The following is a 22,207-nucleotide window of genomic DNA, read 5'->3' on the forward strand; positions in this document are numbered from 1 at the left end:
CCATCCTGGCAACAATGGTGAAACCCCGTCTCTACTAAAAATACAAAAAATTAGCCAGGCATAATGGCAGGCAACTGTAGTCCCAGCTACTCAGGAAGCTGAGACAGTAGAATCACTTGAACCCAGGAGGCGGAGGTTGCAGTGAGCTGAGATTGCACCACTGCACTCCAGCCTGGGCAACAGAGACTCCAACTCAAAAGAAAAAAAAAATTCTACTTCCCACTGTCCACCATCTGCTTAGATGTCACCCTGCTTTTTCACATGTCATTTGAGATTTTGGGTTGGATTCTGGCTCTCCTACTCTCTTTGAAGTATTACCTCTTCTGGATGCTCTGTCTTCTCCCTGGCATGTCACTTCTGGGGATTGGTGCACTCTAGCCCCATATCCCTGCTGAGCCCTGGCTCCCTAGGAGGTACTGTGCCCCTCTGGGAGGAACCGATGTGGAAGACACTGAACACAATGCATGTCATCAGATACACGTTTACCTCTGAGACCTGCGATATTGTGATATGATATACAGTAGCCCCCTCTTACCCATGGTTTTGCTTTCCTGGGATTCGGTTACCCAAGGTACCATGCAATAGGGTATTTTGAAAGAGACCACAAGGCCCGGCATGGTGGCTCACACCTGTAATCCCAGCACTTTGGAAGGCTGAGGTGACTGGATCACTTGAGGCCAGGAGATCGAGATCAGCCTGGCCAACATGGTGAAACCCTGTCTTCTACAAAAAATACAAAAATTAACCAGGCCTGGTGTTGCACACCTGTAATCCCAGCTACTAGGAGGCTAAAGCACGAGAATCGCTTGATCCTGGGAGGTAGAGGTTATAGTGAGCTGAGATCATGCCACTGCACTACTAGCCTACGTGACAGAGTGAGACCCTGTCTCAATAAAAAAAAGAGGTCACATTCCACATTCACATAGTGTTTTTACAGTATATTATTATAACTGTTCTATTTTATTACTAGTTATTGTTGTTAATCTCCTACTGTGCCATGCCTAATTTATAAATTAAACTTCGTCATACGTCTGTATGTACAGGAAAAGAACCATCATACTCTATATATAGGGCTTGGTACCATCCACTGTTTCAGGCATTCACTGGAGGTCTTAGAGCATATCCCCCAAGGATAAGGGGGGACTACTATAATAAAGAATATATATATTTGGTCTCCTTCCAGTTTTCTAGCACAGAAAAGGGGCAACTTTTGTTATTCATAATAAACCCCTTTCAGCCTTACTCAGCTTTATGCTAATGAGGTGACTCCTGCAGGATGGGCTGGTTACCAGAAAACCAATCATGTGAATAGAGGGTTAGAACTTTCAGCCCCACTCTCAATCCTCCCCACTCCTACCTCTGGGGAGGAGAGAGGGGCTGAAGACTGAGTTCAGTCCCAAAAACTGAACTGAATTAATTAATTAACCCATGACTGAATTAATCATGTCTGTGGAATGGAACTTCTATAAGAAACCCTAAATGAAGGGAGCGGTTTGGAGAAGTTCAGGGCTGGTGAACCCCTGGAAGTGCTGCTGGGTAGCAGCCCTGGGGAGGCAATGGAAGCTCCATGTGTCCCTCGTCATCCCCAGTCCCTTCCTCCCTGCATCTCTTCCATTTGGCTGCTTGTGTGTTGTCAGAAACTATACATCAGCTAGTAGGATTCTTATGAAAACATTGTACAATGACGGCTTTAAACAGTTTTGTGTTCTTGTATGCATATGTGGAGCCCTCTGTAATGTTTCCTTGTTCTGTATTTGAAGTTTCAGGAAGAGGAGAGTAGGCTGGCAAAAGGAGTCATGGCTTCTGACGCTTGTCATGCACCTTGAATCATGTTTCACTTCAGGCCAGCTCCCACGGATCCACCCAGCATGCTGTTTGCCAAGTACAAACTCATCACTGGGCAGAAGGCCCATGGGTCTTACTTTATGGCCCTTCTGTTGCAGGGGCACATAGCCTGGGCCCTCTGGGTTTGACACTCCCTAACTACCCTCTCCCCTTATAACCAGGTACTACGGCCTCAAGTGGGGCCAATCACAGCTCATCAATGTGTCCCCTCCGCTGAAAGATGAGCTCTTTCTTTAAAAAAAATCTCTGTCATGTTTACATGTGAGGCCACTTGATTTGTTAGGCACTGGCATCCAGGCCCCCAATGTGGTAGGTGTGAATCCCAGGCTCCTCTCATGCATTGCCCTTGTCCTGTGTATGTGAATTTCACAGAAGGCTTTGACTCATCTTGAGCAGCTGGGTGCTCCTGTGTAATCTCATCAACACTTTGACCTTTGCCAACCATACCCTGCCCCCTTACATGCTTCCCTGGCTTTCGTGTGCACCACCCTCTCTCCCTGGAACAGCACTCTCCTCACCTTCTGAGACAGCTTCTACTTGTCCTTCAAGACCCAAGGAAGTTGCATGCCTGCCTCTAACAACACACCTTGCACTGTGTTGTAATTATTTGTTCATACTTCAGCCTTCTTGACTACATTGTGTGGTTCATGGGGACAGAGACTAGGTCTGATTTATCAATATCCATCTAGGGCCCAGCACAGTGCTGGCTGCATGGATCTATCCATTTATTCACAAGTATCTATCTGCTAGAAGTGAGAACCTAGGAGTGAACAAGGCAGACAGGGTCCCTCTACCTCTGTGAGAAGGTGGCCAGTTAGGAAGGAGACAAATACATAGAACAAGATACTGTGCATTTGTTGTGCTTTGAAGGGGCAGATTTATGTGGGGTGGGGGGTGGGGAAGACCTTTCTGATACTTTAGATCTGAGACCTGAAGCATGAGAATAAATCAGCTGTGCAGACAGCTGGGGGAGTAAGCTCAGGGTAGGGAGGTGGCAGGAGTGTTGCAGAGGAGAGAAGGTCTTGCATTGTTTGGGAGCAGACAGGAGACCAATGCTGCTGAAGCATGAGGAGCCATGGGTGGGTGGACGGTGGGGGTGGGGGGCAATGTGAGTGTGGCCTGGTCTGAAACCAGTGCTGCTGAAGCATAAGGAGCCATGGGTGGGTGGACGGTGGGGGTGGGGGGCAATGTGAGCGTGGCCTGGTCTGAAACCAGTGCTGCTGAAGCATGAGGAGCCATGGGTGGGTGGACGGTGGGGGTGGGGGGCAATTCGAGTATGGCCTGGCCTGATTCTGAGACCTGCTTCATAGGCCACATAAGGAGTTTGGAATTTTCCCCCTAGAGAAAGAGCCCTGGGAAGGACTTGGAGGGATTATTTCAGACTTTTAATACTGCTTCTGCTGAACAGGTGAGAATCTGCAGATTGTTTCCCTCCTTCTGCTCCACCCTCCCTGCTACCTCTTTTATCCTGACCCAAGCTGGCTTCCATTCAGGCCCCAGGAGTTCCACACCATATTTGCTCTAGCAGCCTGGGCTGCTCATCTCACCTCGAAGCAGCTTCACTCCTTGTTGCAACCTTGTCTGGCTCCTGCCAGGGCCCTGAGGTGCCAGTGAGGTTCCCTGACACCCCTGTGAACTCCCATCCTCATTCCCTCCAAGCTAACTGTGCAATGGTTCTTGACCCCTGAGGCTGAATGCCTGCCTCTCAACCTTCTTTGGCCTTTGTGCTTGTAAATCCCTGCCCTCTCCCGCTCCACGGGAATAGTTGCTTATCTTCCTTACCCATGCCTGCCACCTCCAAATCAAGAAGCCTCCTGAGTTTATCTGGTTCTCTCTCCCTGCACCTACCTATTTTTGTTTAAGGTTTCCTTTGAGCTGGCAAAAATATGTCCTGATGTTATATTCTGACTTAAAAAAAAAAACAGACATAGCTAACATATTGAACACTTTGTACAAAGGAATGTGCTTAGTGTTCTCTACATAATTTTAATTACCTATTCATTATGCCATCTATGAGTTAGATACTGTTATCCCCATTTTACAGATGAGGAAACTGAGGCTCAGAGATCACACAGTAAATAGCAGAGCTGGGTCTGAACTCAAGCTGTCTGACTTTGGAGCCTGTGAATTTAACTATTGCTTCCTGGAGCAGCCAGTGTGGTTCCTTGGTCTTGATATCCTTATCCACACCATCTCCAAAGCCACTCCTGTGTGGTGCCATTTTCCTCTCTTCACTCCAAATGTCCCACTTCACAAGAAAAACCAGAGAGCCTCAGAACCATCTGTTTCCTGTCCTGTGCCATGCTTGGGTGTGGGAGCCGTGCCTCTGTTCTCCATGGCGTGTATGGCCATTAGGCACATTTGTAGATTTGCTGAAGTAGCAAACAGCAACTCCTCCAGTTTACAGACATGAGCTAATTCTCTTAGGATTACAAGTGCTGTCGTATATCCTTCCCTGCTACCCAGGGAGAGGATGGGGAACAAGAAAAGTGAGAGGAGGCCACGGGAAGACAGTTTAACTTAAAGACCTTTCTTAAGATAGAGTTGTCCAGAGATGGACGCAATTGCCCGAGGGGTCGGGGAGAGGCATTGTGCGTTCCCCGTTTGCTATAGCTAGGGGATACAGCATTAAGGGAGTGGCTGGACTGTGTATCCTTGGAGATGTTCATCTGCCCTGAAAAGATGGGATTCTGAACCTTGAATGGTGCTGGGTAGAGTGGATCTAAGATGGTCAGTTACAGTGCTCCTGGGACAGTGCTCTCTCTGCATCCTTGTGGCCTGTAGCCTTCCTAAGCAGGGCACCCTGTCCCAGTTGGAGGAGTAGAAGTGGCATTTGAACCCTCTCAGCCTGGCTCACCTCTGCCCAAGGAAAACATTGCAGGCCTAGGGCAAATGCAGATGTAAGACAGTTAAATGCCTGCAGGGACTGTCCTGTCCTGGACCCTGCCACTGCATTGCCTTGTACACCTTGACAATGTCCCTGTTACGTGCGCGGCTCTCCTACGCCACTTAGTGGAGCCTTTCACAGTGTGGTTGGAGCTTCTGTAGCTTGGGACTCCAATTGTTACACCTGGGAAGGCGTTAACGATTGCTGTCTTGCTGCCACAGGTGACTCTGGAAAGCCGCAGTGATTTTTCATTACAGAAGTGACTGGGATTGTGTGCTAAAGGAGGGAGAGGCCTGGGAGATGCAGAAACTGCAAGTTGGCTACTAGGATTCTTATGAAAACACATTGTATGATGATGGAATTAAAGGTTTTTGTGGTTTCATGCATAACGTGGAACTCTCTGTAATTTTTCCTTTGTTCTGCATTTGTATTTTCAGTAAGAAGAGGAGACTAGGCAGGCAAAAGGAGTCATGGCGTCTGATGCTAGTCATGTGCTGGAAGCTGCCCTGGAACAAATGGACGGGATCATTGCAGGTACACCCAGGAACCCCAGCAACCAAGGTCTCATCCTCCACATTCCAGAAACTGCTTCTCTCCTTTTACTTTTTTTTGGGGGGGGCGGCGAAGAGAAAAGCCCCTATTTTATTTTTCAGTAGTGTTATTGTGTACGGCATGTCTCCTTTTTTTCTTTGATATGAACTTCTAGAACTCTGATGTCTGGTGTGATTGTTCTGGTCTCTGCTGAGACAATGTGGATGTACCTACCATCTACTGTCTCAGTTTAGATTCTGGCTGCGAGGCAGTTTGGGTTCAATGAGACTGATTCTATTGTAAAACATTCAGAGCTTTTCATGGATTATTACAGCTGATCTGAAACATGAAATCTAGCAGACTTTGCCACCTGATGCAGGGGTCAGATCACTTCCTCAGCTGGTCTCCAGTGTGTTTCAGAGATGGGAAGCAATTTTGTATTGATTCACTTAATGATTAGAATGTTCTTTATGCCATATTGTTTTTTATCCATCTCAACTGTTTGGTTTTAATATTTGCATTAGCCAGTAGGGGACTTTTTTTTTAAGAAAAGATCTAGCAGGCTTGGCACTCATACCTGTAATCCTCGTACTTTGAGAGGTTAAGGCGGGCAGATCATAAGGTCAGGATATGGAGACCATCCTGGCCATGGTGAAACCCCGTCTCTATTAAAATACAAAAAATTAGCTGGGTATGGTGGCGTGCTTCTGTAGTCCCAGCTACTCAGGAGGCTGAGGCAAGGGAATGGCTTGAACCCAGGAGACGGAGGTTGCAGTGAGCTGAGATTGTGCTACTGCACTCCAGCCTGGCAACAGAGCAAGACTCCATCTTAAAAAAAAAAAAAAAAAAAGAAAAAGAAAAGATCTAGCAAAGCTGTGGTTAACTTGAAAGGATTATCAATTAACTGTTTCAGCTGATTCCTTTCTTCATGGGGGCAACCAGAAGCCAGTATTGATTAGACTGAACCTTTTGTTGGAAATCTTTTCAGAAGGTCCCAAGTCTTCTGTTTTTACCTGATACACTTCAGTGGCCTCATTGGTAGATTGGATGGGCTTCTTTAGGACTTTGTTCTTCATTGTTTGAGCTGTGACTGGAAGAGAGGAGGGAAGAAGGTACTGGGCCAAGTGTGGCTAGACCCCAGGAAGTACAGAGTACCTGACACTGCCCCTTCTCAAGCATTTGCTTTCCCTTCCAATTGGAGAGATTCACCTGACTTACAGAGGGCTTTTAGTATTTGAGCCTGAAGTGGGAGAGTACATCTGTGTCTTGCAGCTTCTTCAGGTTATTGTTGGTACTGTGATGTATTCTAGCTATCATCTGTCTGATTCTTAATTTCTCAGTGGATAGAGGGCTCTTGAGAGGTCCTGACTAATGTCCTGCTTTTCAGAGGCTCCATAGACGGGGATGTTGTGAGGGTTAATACTGAGTGTCAACTTGATTGGATTGAAGGATGCAAAGTATTGATCCTGGGTGTGTCTGTGAGAGTGTTGCCAAAGGAGATTAATGTTTGAGTCAGTGGGCTGGGGAAGGCAGACCCAGCCCTAATCTGGGTGGGCACCATCTAATAAGCTGGCAGCTAATATAAGCAGGCAGAAAAACATGAAAAGGCTAAACTGCTTAGCCTTCCAGCCTATATCTTTCTCCCATGCTGGATGCTTCCTGCCCTAGAACTTCAGACTTCAAGTTCTTCAGCGTTAGGACTCAGACTGGTTTCCTTGCTCCTCAGTTTGCAGACGGCCTATTGTGGGACCTTGTGATTGTGTGAGTTAATACCACTTAATGAGAGATCTATACACACACACATATATATAGAGAGAGAGATCTCCTATTAGTTCAGTCCCTCTAGAGAACCCTGGCCAATACAGATGTCCTGTTCTAGGTTAGGGTCCCTGATTCCTTATTGAGGAGAAACGGTCAAGAAAGTGAATTTCCTAGCAATCCTTTTAGAGATACTGACCTCTGAGCTCCTTGGGGTCTCATGTGCATCGGGATAAGAGCCACAGGATCAGACCTATAGAATGCCTGAGTCAGTCAGCACTTCAGAGCCTCCAGCCAAAGAGCAAAAGGAAGACTGAGGAAGACCTCTTCGATGGTTGTCAGGGAAGAATGAAAACACTATCTTTTCTCTATGTATTATCTTTGCCACTTTGTCAAAGGTCATTTGGTTATATTTTTGTGATATATATTGAGATCTATTTCTTTACTCTCTATTCTGTTTCATGGATCTATTTTTTCTTTCACTACCACACTGTCTTGATGACTGTAGCTTTACAGTAAGTCTTGAAGTTGGATACTGTCAGTCCTCCAACTTTGTTCTTCTTCAGCGTTGTGTTGCCTACCTTTTGCCTCTTCATATAAAATTTAGAGTCAATTTTTTGATATTCACAAAGTGACTTTCTGGGATTTTGATTGAGATTGCACTTAACCTGCACATCATGTTGAGAAGAACTGACACCTTCACAATATTGAATTTTTTGAGAGATAAATCAGACTTCTAAAGAAAGTAGCCTTGTGTGGGGTCAGTACCTCTTCCTGCCTCCTGATTTCTCCATAAAGGCATTCCTGAAATGACAGAGCCTCTGGCAAAATTCCTTCTGTCTCTGACAGAAGATTATGTGTCTGGATCCTTAAGGCCTTCCCTTGACCCAAGACTGCAGTTGAGAATCTGGGATGTATGTGAGAGAGGGGCCCTAAGTGTGGGTAGTATGAAACCCAGCAAACCTATTCTTCTGACCTTCCAGTACAAACTGCTCTGTCCTTCCATTCCTTAGTCCTCCATCTTGGAAGCTCCCATCCAGAAGGGCTCCTGGGCTTCTTGGTCTGCAAAAGGCATGAGAGTTTTATAGAGAGAAAGGCATTCTTTGCACATTGCTTCTTTGCAGATTGGTAGGGAGGAATACCTGTAGCCGGACTACCTGTTTCAAATCCTAGCTCTACAACAAATTACTTGCATGGTCTCTGTCTCAGTTTTCTCATATTTGAAATGAGAATAGTAACAGTACCCATCTTAGAGAGTTCCCTGTTTCAACACATACAAGGTGCTTAGAAGAGTGCCTGTCACATAGTAAACACTATAAAATGTTAGCTCTTGATAGATTAATGAGGGACAAAAAAAAAAATCTTTATCATGTGGAATATTTTCTGGGGACAGGGTAGCATTTTCATTTATTGAAGCTGTTACTTCACCCATCTGAGTTTTATGGTTTTCCTTACATACGGTTTGTGCGTCCATTGCTGGATTTGCCCAGGGTTTGCAAGATTGATCTGTAGTCTTCTGATGGCTCTCTGCTTCTGTTCTTGCTCCCTTATAGACTCTTTTCCACAGAGCCACAGAGTAAACCTGAAAATGTAAATTAAGTCATATGACTCCTCTCTCCAAAACTCCTCTGTGGCTTCCCATCTCAGGATAAAATTTAAAGCCCTTAACATGGTCAGCAAGATCTTAGAGTGACTTGGCTTTTGTGGCCCTTTATGCATCCCGTTTATGTTCCCTTGGCTTATCTCACTTTGGCCATGCACTTGCTCTCCCCTCTCCTGGAATGCCCTCTTTCAGATCCAGGCTTACGGGAACGCCTTCCCTGACTGTGTCTGTCATGCATTCCCACATAACTTTGTCCTTGTTTCTTGTTTATACTTCTTTATAGCACTTATCGCCTGACCTTTCACATTTATATTTGCCTCTTTGTTTATTGTCTTCCTCCTGCACCAGCATGTAAGCTCCTTAAGGACAAGGAGCTGTATCTCCAGTGCCTTAATTGGTGGTTTTAGGCATTTTAGTTAACAAGTATTTATATGTGTGTGTATACACACACACACACACACACACACACACACACACACATATATTAAGAAATATATGTTAGAGGTATTTTTTATTTGTTTTTGTCACTAGAATCTTCTTTTCATTGGATAGGAGGTAGTATTGGTTTCTGTATCCATCCTCTATCTGGCTGCATACTGAACTTCATTTATTATTTTCTGCTTTGTTTCACTGATTCTTTTGGAATAACAAATTACTGGCTTTTTTGTTGTTTTGTTTGTTTGTTTGTTTTAAAACTCAGTAGTTTGTATGTCCCGTGAACCATTCCTGAAGTAGTAACTGGCTCACACAGATATTTGACAGGAGCTATTTGACAGATTATTCAACATTGAGGTTACTAGTGAATAACTGGAGGGCATGTATTCTATGCTCTTCTTGATAAAAAGAATGATCATTCTTTTGAATGCCTTGTTCGGGATACTTTTTCTCAAAATTGTTGGACACTTTTCCTCATTTTTACGATGGTAGTAAGATGGCTAAACCAAATTGGGCCAAAGGGGTTAAGAACTTTCATGGTTATTAACATGGACTATAGAGTTGGACTGTAGGGGTTTGTGCTGGCTGTGGGATCTTTGGACAAATTGCTTAATTCTTCTGAGTCTCAATTTACTTACTGATAAAATAGTAACAATGATAGTACCTGTCTCATATTGTGAGGGTTAAATTAATGCAAATAAGGCACCTAGAAAGTGCTCAATTGGTGTTATTTGTTTTATTGATATTAGTATTATTTTTACCACCCAAGATCATAGTGCTGAGATTTGAGTCCAGGGCCATTTGAGTCTCTTCCAGGCTCCTTTTATTCCTGGGCTGGTTTTAATGTTGATGTGCAGGGCTATCTGAAGGAGAAAAGAATTAACTGAGGGAAGGATACTTTTCTGTTCTTGCTCACAATTCCTAAGCCAAAGTAGTTTTGCTCTTGTCTCTCTTACACATTATTTCTTCCAAGTAAGGCTCCTTTGCTTAAGCACAGCTCAAGAAGTTTGAAAACTGTGGCCCCACATCATGATACCACAGATCCTGCAGAAATGACATTTTTGTGTGAACATTTAAATCTTCTTCTCTTTATTTATATTCTTACTAATTTTAGATTGGATGATGTCAAGTAGTGCCTCCACCACTGCCAAAACATGACTGCTTTTGCATCAAAGTACTCAAGTATCCAAAGACTGTATTCTCTCACTGTTATCGCATATTTCAATGGAAGAAACTTTTATGGGCTTCCTGGACCTCCCAAATAGTAGCTAGCCACTTGGACGAAAACAACACAGATTCCTACTAAAATGGATGTACTTTATTCAGTGGTCACTAATAATCATACATTACATAACAAGGAATTGCCTGTCATTAATTACAATAGGCTAGGTTACCATTTACTTTCCAAAACTCTTTCTAAAAAGAGTACACTTTGGACATGTGGTATCAATGTTTATGTAATTAAATTTTAGTGCAAAAAAGTGTCTTTCCCCTCCTCCATCAGCGAAAACAGTGCAAACAGTGTGGATGATTATCACTCCTGTAACCAATCAGACCAGGAGTACTCTGAGAGGATATCTTAATGCAAAAGTGGTAAATACATCCATCCAGAGCCACAGTGTGATGGCCTTCATCCCAGGTGGTGAGCACTTGTGAGGTGTGAAAGATAGAAATTGATTCTCATAAATGCAAAAAGAAATGCCTTATAAGCAGAAGTAGGACTATTAAATGAAACTCCTTGTAAAGTTGAATTCTAGAAATCTGAATGGCTGAATTCCAGGCGTGACTATACTAGATTGAGACCTCAGTATTTTATATCAGAAAGTTAGGAAAGGGTGGCTCTAGGACCCCTGTCAATAATGACTTGGTTCTAATACAAAAGATGATTATTATAGTTTCCAGTAGGATATTAACCTTTGATCAATTCTTCTTCCTGATTAGTCCCTCTGATTCTGCTTGCAAATTACACTGTAGGTAATGTAAATTAAACTATATGTTGCTTAAATATCTCCCTCTGGATGGCCAGAGTAACTGCCACAGATACTAATTTTGCATGGGGCTTAATTTGTGAACTGACAGGTTCAGTGGCTACTTTGTCAGGCCACTTCTGGCAAGGGACCAGAGAGCCACGTGTTCAGGACGCAGAGGGCCACTTGCTCCTCTTGGCTGTGCAGGAGATTACTCATGCAGCTATCTATAAGCTGTACTCATTGAGGAGGAATAGGTAAGAGGAGTCTGTTTTATGATAGTTAATTAAGTTGCCCTGTCAGCTGAGGCCTTTCTGCCAACTCTGATTAGCGTCTGGGTTTGTAAAAAGAAAACAAAAGATTGTGCAGGGGCGGAGAAAGTTCTGATCAAGACTGAGATTCTTCACATTGCCCTGTGAATGAAGTCAGATGTGGTACTGAGGGCTGCTGGGTTCGTATTCTGAACAGTCCTTGACTGATCTTGTCTCCGGCTTCTCTGAGGTGGAGCAGCATATGACAGTCATCAGTAACAGACTTGCTGTTTCCCATTGCAAGTTGGGAGAGCACTGCTAGGTCTTTGTTCTGAAGAGTTGGCTTGGGGGTTTTAGGAGTGTCTAAGGGACAGAGCTATCAAGGACTGCCCTTTGTATGAAGAGGTCAAAATGGCTACTGGGCCATCTGCTGTTTGATAGCCTTCATTCCATTTTTTTCCTCACTGGTAGATCCCATCTCCCAGTCCTTTATGGAACAGTGCCTCATTTTTCATTCTCTGAAAGAGTTTGGATAAGACTGGAACTATTTGTTCCTTAAATATTTGCTATAGTTGTAGATATAGGAACTGGCCTGCAAAACTGTGCAGACCTAGTGTATTCTTGTTTGAAGATTTTTTTCTTTTAATGGTTGTGGACAGGTTTTAATTTCTTCTTGATTGAGTCTTGGTGAGTTAAATTTTTCTAGAAATGTGTCCATTTTACTGAGGCTTTCCATTTTGTTAGCATGAAGTTGGCCATTGTATTTTATCTAAAATACTTTGTAGAATAGAATTATTCTTTAATGTTTGATTGAATTAACATGTAAAACCATTTGGCCTGGTATTTTCTGTGCTGAAAATAATTTTAAACTATGATTAAATTCTTTATAGGACTATTCAAATGATTTTTGTTATTTTATCCAATGATTGTGTGTGTGTATGTGTGTGTGTGCCCTTTTTTAAAGCAGTTTGATCAAAGTACCTACTCTAGTGAATGGAATTCTTGATCTTTTTGAACATTTTATATTTGAGTCATTCAGTGTCATAATTTTTTGTATGTTTCTCATAAGTCTTTTTTGGATAACATTAAAGAACTGGATTTCTTTTATGCCATTAAAATTTTTGAGCTTAAACTCAAAGATAAATCTAATGCATCTATAATTATTGTAATTACTGATATACAATATGTGTACTTATTTCTCCATTTTATGTTGTTTAACTGTTTTGTTTTTTTGCCTTACTGGCTTCTGTTACATTCATCATCAGGTTACTGTGGTTGTTTTTACACCTGCTAGGAAGTTAAATATCTATTTCTATTCTCTTAATGCCCATTCTTATGTTTTCTAAACATGTATCCTTAAAATGAAGGCTAAAGATACAAATCTTTAAAGAATAATGCTTCTGTCTTCCTTTTTAATAACACTTGACTCTTAGAATGCTTTAATTCCCATGACTGCCCCATCTTCCACATTATTTTTGTTTAGTATTCTAGTGTCATCTTAATTTATATTCTCCAAATTATTGTTTTTTTAATTGATAGCATTTTGTTTAACTGACAATTTTAACAGCTTCTCTAATCATAGTTGATTCTTTCATCCTGCTTTTTTTTAATGGTACAGTTTTCTTCCTTAAAATTTGATAGTAATAGATTGTATTAGTCATCATTTGAAAAATGTTCTTAAATGTTCATAATCTTGAATAATAGTTTATCTTGTACAGGCTTGTAGGTTGTTGGTCACTATTCATAGGTATTATTTTGTGGTCACAGCAATTCATTGCTGATGAGAAGTCTGACTGTCTCTGGTTGCTTTTAAACTTCCTCTTCAGTGTTCTTCAGTTTCACTGTGTTGTTTCTTGGGTGGATTTGTTTTGATGTATCATTTGTGGGACTCAGTGTGTGTCTTTAAACTGAGAGAACTCAACTTTTCCATTCTGAAAAATCCATAGCCATTTTCTCATTGTTGCCTCTGCTTTATCCTCTGTGTTCTTCTGGAATTCCTAAAGAATTGTGTTGGACCCTGTCATTCTTTTTTAACTCCATGCTTCCTAACTCTTCTTTTATATTTTTCACCTTTATCTCTGTATGCAGCATTCTTCAGGTCTGTATTCCTCTCCGTAATTCTCTCATCCGCTATTTAACTTTAATTTTTCATTTGTTTGGCTGCATTCTTTATTTTGGTTTGTATTTTTTTTTTCAAATTCTACTGTTTTTTAAACCATGCTTTCCTTTTCTTTCATTAAGGTTTTTATTTCTTCCTTTTTTAATTATGTAAAACATATCAAATATGCCCAAATATATTCCCAAATAGACAAAATATTTACACATATTAATATTAATGTATTGATTTAGTTACATGTTTAAGCACTAATTAAAAAGCTTTCAATAATTCAAAATAATATGTTAATTTATGAACCTGTTGTCTCACTGGCACCTTTTTTTTTTTTTTTTTGAGAGATAGTCTTGCTCTGTCACCCAGGCTGGAGTACCGTGGCACAATCTTGGCTCACCACAACCTCTGCCTCCTGGGTTCAAGCAATTCTCAGCCTCCTGAGTAACTGGGATTACAGGTGCCTGCCACCATTCCCACCATGGGCACATTTTATGAAATAATTTTATTCAAGCTTTTTATACCTTGTTTCTATCATTAAGAGAGCTTTTTTGGAACAATCCTAGCATTCTAGAGCAGTTGCAGAGCACTTGGGGATGCAGATTCATATTTGTAGGTCTGGGATGGGATTCAAGACTCTGTATTTCTAATGAATTCTGAGGTTTTGCTATTGCTACTCATGTGGACTCCACTCTTAAGTGGCAAGGTTTTATAACACAGTATCCTTACTTGGAAATTGTTTTAAATACAACCCTTTTAAAATTCACATATAATGTTGTCATCAGCTGTTTCATCTCATGCCAAAAAACTCTATTTACATGGTAAAAGATCATACTTTAAAAGTTTATCTTGTCTATATGTCTTAATTGTACAACATACACATTTTGCATGAATGAAGATAGGCTAAGTTATGTTGCAGTGAGAAACTACTGAAATGTCAGTAGTTTGAAACACAAAGGTTTGTTTCTTGTATACATTGCAAATTCCCTGAGATTTGCTAAGAGCTCTGGTCCTTGTCATCTTCACTTGAACACAGGCTGATTGAGTCTCGACTATTGCCAGAAGTCAGGGAAGGTGGAAGAGATATGGGGACTTGTGACTTTCTCCCACAGTGATATACACAGTTTCTGTTTATTAGTCAGAGGAAGTTATGTGATGTAAGTGACTTAAAGGGACAGAACTTCAAGCCTGCTATGAATACAAATAGAGGAGAACTAAATATCTGAACAACCCCAGTCACTGCCACATACATACCTATATGCTTTTGAAAGCAATCATTAAAAGGCTTTCAGTCAGGCACAGTGGCTGACACCTGTAATCCCAGCACTTTGAGAGGTTAAGGTGGGTAGATCCATGAGGTTAGGAGTTCAAGCCCAGCCTGGCCAATATGATAAAACCCGTCTCTACTGAAAATACAAAAATTAGCCAGGCATGGTGGTGTGTACCTGTAGTCCCAGCTACTCGGGAGGCTGAGGCAGGAGAGTCTCTGGAACCCCGGGAGGTGGAGGTTGATGTGAGCCAAGATTGAGCCACTGCACTCCAGCCGGGGCAACAGTGAGGAGCGAGACTCCATCTCAAAAAAAAAAAAAAAAGGCTTCCAATAAAACCCTATAGCACTTGCATTGTATGTGGTCTTATCCTCAAAAATAATTACTAAATATATATTAAATTTTGGTTTTTCTGCCTTAAAATAAAAATTCTCAGGTGACCTCTGTAACCATCAGAGCTAGACTTGATTGAGGTGATCTGCTAGTGCCATGGCTTCCACTTAGGCATCATTTTAAAATGTATCACCTGGGAAACTTTTTATTACTCCAGGTCACACCTCAAACCAATTAAATTAGAATCCCTGGAGGAGAGCCCAGGCGTCTGTAGTTGGTAAAACTCCCCAGGTAACTTCAATGCGCATTGGACGTTGAAAAGATTTGTGCTACTCTAAATGGTGCTTTGTTGCTCAAAATAAAATAATAGAATGCCCCAAAGAGAAACTTTTTTAGGGCTTGACTGTAAGTTGAATTACCCTTTTCTGAGAAATATGGGGAGTAAACCTTGACTTATATTTAGGCATATCCAGCATTAGTAGTTTATTGTCTCTTTTAACTTGTTCTGTTAATCCCAAGTTTTAGAGCACACATTTTTATATTTATTGTATTTTATTGTTTTATTTTAATTTGTTTCCCAGTGGGGTTGTAATTTTTTTTGCAGGGGATAATTGCGGGGAATGTGTGTGTGGAGTGTGGAAATGAGCCTCCTGGGAGACTTTGTATTTGCTAATGCTGGGTTTTAGGTGTTGCACTATTCTGGACCATTTTGTGTGCAAGTGTGTTGATTTCTGGCTTGGGATTTCAGTAGTAAGTGCATAGTAGAAATATGGCACTATACCTGTGGTTATGCAGAGGCCTGTAGATTTGATGTCCCACTGGGGGTGAGGGAGGGGGTATATATGTGGTATTATAAACACGTAGGGGGCTTCTTAGCACACTGCAAGCTTCCCTGCCATTGAGTGAATTTTTTCAGACCCCTCTATAAAATAGGCAATACTTTGGGGTACTTTCTTTCTGTAGGGGTCTCACTTTCAACTTACTGCTTTCACTGGAGGAATTAAAACCTCAAGCACCAACCTCAGGTCCTTCTTATCTCTGGGTCTTTTGCCCATGGGCTACTCTAGAGTCAGCTTGAATTAATTTCACTGTTGAGTTCACTCTTTGTTTCTGGTACCCAAGGTTTTTACTGTCTTTCAAGCTTGGCTCCACATTAAAAAAAATAATAATAAGGGTGTTATCTTTTTCAGCTTTTCTGTTCATTGTGGATAAGGGGGACTCCTGGCAGTTGAGTCTGTCTTGTTTCCAGAAGGTTCCCCCTGAAGCAGTACATGACTAACTTACCCTGAGGCCTGCTCTGAGATTTTCTGAAATGATTGTTCTGTGAAAATACTACCAGGTTTTCCCCCATTTCAGTAAGGCAATTACAGAGCCAGGGAAAGCTAATCAACAGCACAAGGAAGAAACCTGTCTGGATTTACTCATTTAATTTCCTGCCGAATGAGGACTTGAATTCTTCCATATTGTCTAGCATCCTGTGGGAACTTTCAAAGAAAAAGAGAACCTAGAGTCCTGTGCAAACTAAATGTCAAACTTGAATCTCTTACATATATTCAACAAATTTAAAGTTTAAAACAAGTTGTTATGAAAGTAATGAAAATTAATATTGTCAACATTTGTGTATTTCTCTGTATATATTCACATATACATATATTTATAATTTTTTTACTGAATAAAGCAAGTATTTCCCCACGTTATTGAGTCTTTAGACAATTGTTTTTTATGTAGCTATATGAATTATATTCTTTGAATGTTCCAGGAGTTAAACATTCACCAATTTGGGGGAATTTTCCCCTACTTTTTAATAATTAAGACACTGCTGAGATTATTTTTATATATTAATCCTTGACTACATGTCTAATTATATTTCCTTAGGTTAACTTTCTAGGTCAAACGGCATGAATATTTTCCTGTATCTTGCCAAATTGCTTTTCAGAAAGATTAGGTCAGTCTTTGTGTCTATCTATTAATAGCATAGGAGGGTACCCTTATGAACAGCATATGAGCTGGCCAACATTAACTATCATTGCATTTGCATTTTCAACAATTTCCATAGGTGAAAATTGAATATTATTTTTAAATGTTCTGTTTACCAATGTAAAAACATTTTCTTATTTTTAATTTTTACTTCTGTTTTTTAATTCTAGAATTGCCTTCTAGAACCTTGTGCCTGTTTTGTGTGTCAGAAGTGGATTAGGGAATTTTTCTTATTGATAGATAAGGTCTCTTTATATATGAAAGCTATACTGAGTTTTTGTTGTAATTGTTACAAGTAGGTCTTTGTTGTTGTTGTTGTTATTTTTTAATTTTTTATTTTTTTGAGATGGAGGTTTACTCTTGTTGCCCAGCCTGGAGTGCAATGGCACTATCTCAGCCACTGCAACCTCCCCTTCCCAGGTTGAAGCAATTTTCCTGCTTCAGCCTCCCAAGTGGCTGGGATTATTATAGGTACCACCACCATGCCCAGCTAATTTTTGAATTTTTAGTAGAGACAGTGTTTTGCCATGTTGGCCAGGCTGGTCTCGAACTCCTGACCTCAGGTTGATCTACCTGCCTCAGCTTTCCAAGTGTTAAGATTACAGGTGTGAGCCACCATGCTTGGCCTACAAGTAGGTTATTCAGGCTATAATTTGTCTTTTAATTTTAATTTTGTTTTTAATATTACGTAAGTTAGATTTATTGTTTTTTTATGACTTGCTCAATTGCTCCTGTACCTATAAAATCTTCCTCTAACTCAATTTTGATCCATCTTCTCTTTGTATTTCTAGCTCAGTTTTTTAAGCATGTAATCCTGGCTTGTCTGTCTAAATGTTATTTTTGTGTATGGTGTAAAATAAAGATCTTATTTTTTCCTGTAAGAGTAATTCTAGCAACATATTTTAGCATTGCATGGCAAGTCCCTCTTGATTGTACTTCTCAGAATATTCTCAGCTATTTTCATTCGTTAGTTATTTTACTGTGTAACATAAATTACCCCAAACATTTATCATCTCTGTTTTTATCTGCCAGGAATTCAGGAGTTTAGCTGGGTGGTTCTGGCTTAGGTCTTTTAAAGGATTATAGTTAAGATATTAGCTGGGGCTACAGTCATCTGAAGGCTTCTCTGGGGCTGGAGCAGCAGTTCCTAACCTTTCTGGCACCAGGGAACGGTTTCATGGAAGACAGTTTTTCTTTGGACCTGGGGGGTTGGGGGATGGTTTCAGGATGAAATTGTTCTACCTCAGATCGCCAAGCATTTGTTAGATTTTCATAAGGAGTGAGCAACCTAGATCCCTCACATGTGCAGTTCACAATATGAGAATCAAATGCCACCACTGATCTGACAGGAGGCAGAGATCAGGTAGTAATCCTCATTGGCCCACTGCTTACCTCCTGCTCTGTGGCCCAGTTCCTAACAGGCCATGGCTAAGACTAGGGACATCTGAGCTGGAGGATCCCTTCCACAATGGCTCACTCATATGGCCACCAAGTTCCTTGATGTCTGTTGATAGGTAGCCATAGTTCCTCACCAAATGGGCTTTTCCATAGGGATGATTAAGTGTCCTTATAACATGGCACCAGCCTTCCACCAGAAGTAGTTGCCCGAGAGAACAAAGCAGGAGGAGTCACAGTGTTTTTTATCACCTAGCCTTGGAAGTGACATTCCATCATTTCTGCCATGTTCTACTGGTGACACTGAGCAACTGTGATATAATATCCACAAAATTATGAACATTAAGAGGCATGGGTCACTGGGGGCTTCTCAGAGGCTCATTACCAAACTCCTCCTCTGAGAGGAAACTTAGAATTATATCTCCCCTTGTATAGATGCTTATTCAGTATTTTGTCATTTATATCCCAAAGCCCAAAGGTGGCTTTTGGAACTTTCTTCTTCCCTTAGTTTTCTGCCCTATAACCTTACCTGATTCTTAAATTTAAAATCAAGTGGCATTTGTCACTGAGGCTTTTCTGTCACTGTCATTACAACTAGCTCAGAGACAAAGTATTTATCTTTTTACTTCCCTTATCTTGTATTTATTGACCATTGGTTTTGATAAAGTAATAAAAAATATAAGTTGCAAAGAAATAGAAATAGAAAGTTTTTTATACATGTACACACACAAACACTGAATAGTAGGAAAGAATCCCAAAGCTTTAGGGCAGAGAGGGTCCCAGAGAAAGGAAGAGACTTGTCCAAGTCCACACAGTGATATAAAGTTAATGAAAACCCAGATCTTCCATCCACCTTTTAGCCTGACTCATTCATCCTACATTTATGAAATACTTAAAATGAAACTGGATGGCTATGTGTTTAAAATTCATGTGTACAGAATGGAGAGGGATTACTCAGCAATGGTTTGGAGACTGGAGGTCTTGCTCTGCTTCTGTCCATTCTCTTTCCTCAAGTTTGGCTGTGGCTTTTCCCAGTCCACTCTTAATTGGATTTGTAGGAGCCAGAAAGTGCTGAGCACACATCCCAGTGTGGTAATTGGGCTGTTTCCTGGCTCCCCAGAGCCTCTGACTTGTTTGTGGATTGTGATCCATAATTCCCTGTATCATACATTTTCAGAAAGCAAACTGGCAATCAAATGGTAATTGTTTCCATCTGTGTGGATTTTGCATTTCCCAAGACTGCCTGGCAAGGAGGAGGTTGGCTCTGAGAGGAGTAAAGGAACCTGGAATTGGACGTCAGGCCTGCAGCATACCGTGGATGCAGTGGCCCCAAGCTCACATTTTCCAGTAGAGTCCTAATTTGAAATCTTTCATCTGGTTGGCCTTATAAATAATCCAAATGCCCTAGAAATTCCACCACCTAAACCGTATTTTCTAAAGTGTTTCTTACTGCTGAAAGAAGCACAGACTTTCTTTGTTAGACTGTTGCCCCAGTTTTGATTTGAAAAATTGCTGCTGCTGCTGCTGCTGTTGTTAAATGAGCTGTTGTTAAATGATGGGTTTAAGAATGGTGGAACAGTCCAATTTGGAACATATCAAATTAGAAAAAGCTGACCCAATATCCCGTGTCTCTGAGAAAATGGAAGCGCTCTCCCTGGCTACTCATGCAGGTATATGTGCAGGCATTTGGTCAGATTCCTCTTCATTGTCCACTGGGTAGAGTGCATGATGCTGGGAACTCAGCTAAATGTAACATGGACTCTTTGAGACTTCACAGCCCACAATAAGGAGATGAGGTATGGATATATTTCATAATACAAATTTAAGAGCATATGTCAGGGGATATAAAGATCTCCCAACTGGGAAGATCTAGAAAGATTCCAGTTCACTCAGCCCTCACCAAAATGAATATAGTGATTGGCATCTATTGCTGTGGGATAAGTCAACCCAAACATAGTGGCTTAAAACTACCACTGTTTATTTCTTTTTAATTTCATAATTTGAGTGCAGGTGTGGCCCCTCCCTGTTCCACGCGGCGTCAGCTGGGGCAGCTCATGGGGGCTGGAGGATCCGGGATGGCTTCATTAACATATTTGTCACCACAGCTGGGAGGGCTATGAAGGGTGGGGCAGTCTTTCTAGTAGGGTAACTGGGCTTTGTTACATGGCAGTTTAGTGTCAAAGAGAGTGGAAACTCTCAGACCTCCTAAGGCCCAGGCCCAGAAATGGTACAGAGCCACTTCCACTGCATTCTACTAATCAGAGCAAGTCACCAGGCCAGCCCAGATCAAGATCCATCCCTTTATCAGAGGAGTGGAATGCACACACAGGAATGAAAGACTATCTGGTGGACAACTGTGCAATTTATGACATTAACGTCAAGAAAATTATTCTAAAAGCTGAAGAATGAGATCTTACCGTCTAAACTAGCAGTTTATGGTCCCTAGTGAGGACTGGCCGTGCTTTCCCAGTGCCTAAGTGTGTGAGCTTCATATGTCAGTCTCAAAGGGTACAATTACCCACCTCTGCATCCCTTTTTTTACACTCTCCAGCCCGATTAGATAAAGATGATTTCTGGGAAGTTTACATTGTGAGTGATTCAGCTGGGGTCCAGGTGGCCTTCCAGGTTTTTTTATTTAAAGATGGGGGTCTCACTTTGTTGCCCAGGCTGGAGAATAGTGACTATTCACAAGCACGATATTGCGCACTACAGCCTGAAACTCCTGGATTCAAGCAATCCTCCTGCTTCAGCCTGCTAAGTAGCAGAGATTACAGGCGTGCACCACCACCAGCAGCTCACTCCTAGCTTCTTATCTGTCCCTTTCACCATTTTTTCACCACCTTTGCTCTTTACCAGTTCCTTGCCCATGGTTTCCACCCTTCTTACTGAGTTTTCCACCTCTCTCTCTCATTGCAGGCACTAAAACAGGTGCAGATCTTAGTGATGGTACTTGTGAGCCTGGACTGGCTTCCCCAGCCTCCTACATGAACCCCTTCCCAGTGCTCCATCTCATCGAGGACTTGAGGCTGGCTTTGGAGATGCTGGAGCTTCCTCAGGAGAGAGCAGCCCTCTTGAGCCAGATCCCTGGCCCAACAGCTGCCTACATAAAGGAGTGGTTTGAAGAGAGATTGGTGAGTAGTCCCGTGGCCTGATTGGGAACCACTGGGAAATGTAATGGCGTAGCCCATGGAGTGCCACTGCTGACTGGGGCTGTTGACTCATCTGTACACCTTCCAGCCTTCTCTTCCATCCCACTTGGCCAACGATGCAGGGTGGCCCTTCTCATCAAAGAGTGTAGAGCCCAGTCAAGCAACTGAAGCTACACCCTCCTGCGGTCCACAGTTGCCCTCTCCTGAGGAAATCCAGGGCCAGAGAAGGGCAAACATTGAAGATTTCACACACAGAGACCCCCTTGAACTGCATGTACTACTTACTGAGTTATAATCCCTGGCTGGAGTCTCTCTCCTCGGCTAGATCCCACTGCGCCTTGTTTCTTACCACAAACCAAAGACTGGGTTACCTTACTGATTTTTTTGAAAAGCTTTATAAATTTCTTAGAAGAAAATATTTTCTTAATATTTTTGCATTTCTTTGATAAAAAGGCTAAACTTTTAAAAATGAGTTTATTCGTATTCTTCTGTATGGCCTTTAAACTTTTGACCCTATATCCGATCTGGAAAAAAATTCATTTCTTATATGCATATTCACATATGCAGCATTTTATTTTTGAGACCGGATCTTGCTCTGCCACCCAGGCTGGAGTGTACTGTGGCTTCATCAGTTCTCCCACCTCTTGCTCCTACAAGTGTGCCACCTCTGCAGAAGTGCACTGCCACACCCAGCTAATTAA

General features: G+C 41.7%; 1 protein-coding gene and 1 long non-coding RNA gene across 15 annotated transcripts in view; one reads left to right on the forward strand and one right to left on the reverse strand.

Annotated features, from left to right (window-relative positions):
- Nucleotides 1–22,207, forward strand: part of PPFIBP2 (PPFIB scaffold protein 2) — a 141,655-nt gene that overhangs the window by 27,107 nt on the left and 92,341 nt on the right. For 11 of the 13 annotated variants that reach the window (XM_035265687.3, XM_078340422.1, XM_078340424.1 and 8 more), the window contains 2 exons: nucleotides 5,170–5,266; nucleotides 21,274–21,488. In XM_035265687.3, coding sequence (XP_035121578.1) covers nucleotides 5,203–5,266; nucleotides 21,274–21,488 — 279 coding nt within the window. In that variant the 5' untranslated portion in view covers nucleotides 5,170–5,202. Of the gene's footprint in view, nucleotides 1–3,155; nucleotides 3,254–5,169; nucleotides 5,267–21,273; nucleotides 21,489–22,207 lie in introns of all 13 variants that reach the window. The other 2 variants (XM_078340423.1, XM_078340425.1) reach the window with 1 other exon arrangement.
- LOC118145808 (uncharacterized) overlaps nucleotides 1–22,207 on the reverse strand; it is a 71,339-nt gene that overhangs the window by 5,834 nt on the left and 43,298 nt on the right. For both annotated transcript variants that reach the window (XR_013523279.1, XR_004731286.3), the window contains 3 exons: nucleotides 8,477–8,603; nucleotides 7,998–8,083; nucleotides 6,277–6,353 (listed from right to left, as the gene is read on the reverse strand). This is a non-coding gene — a long non-coding RNA (uncharacterized LOC118145808). The remainder of the gene's footprint in view (nucleotides 1–6,276; nucleotides 6,354–7,997; nucleotides 8,084–8,476; nucleotides 8,604–22,207) is intronic.

The sequence above is a fragment of the Callithrix jacchus genome, chromosome 10, assembly GCF_049354715.1.
Source record: "Callithrix jacchus isolate 240 chromosome 10, calJac240_pri, whole genome shotgun sequence".
In the NCBI taxonomy this organism is placed as follows: domain Eukaryota; kingdom Metazoa; phylum Chordata; class Mammalia; order Primates; family Cebidae; genus Callithrix; species Callithrix jacchus.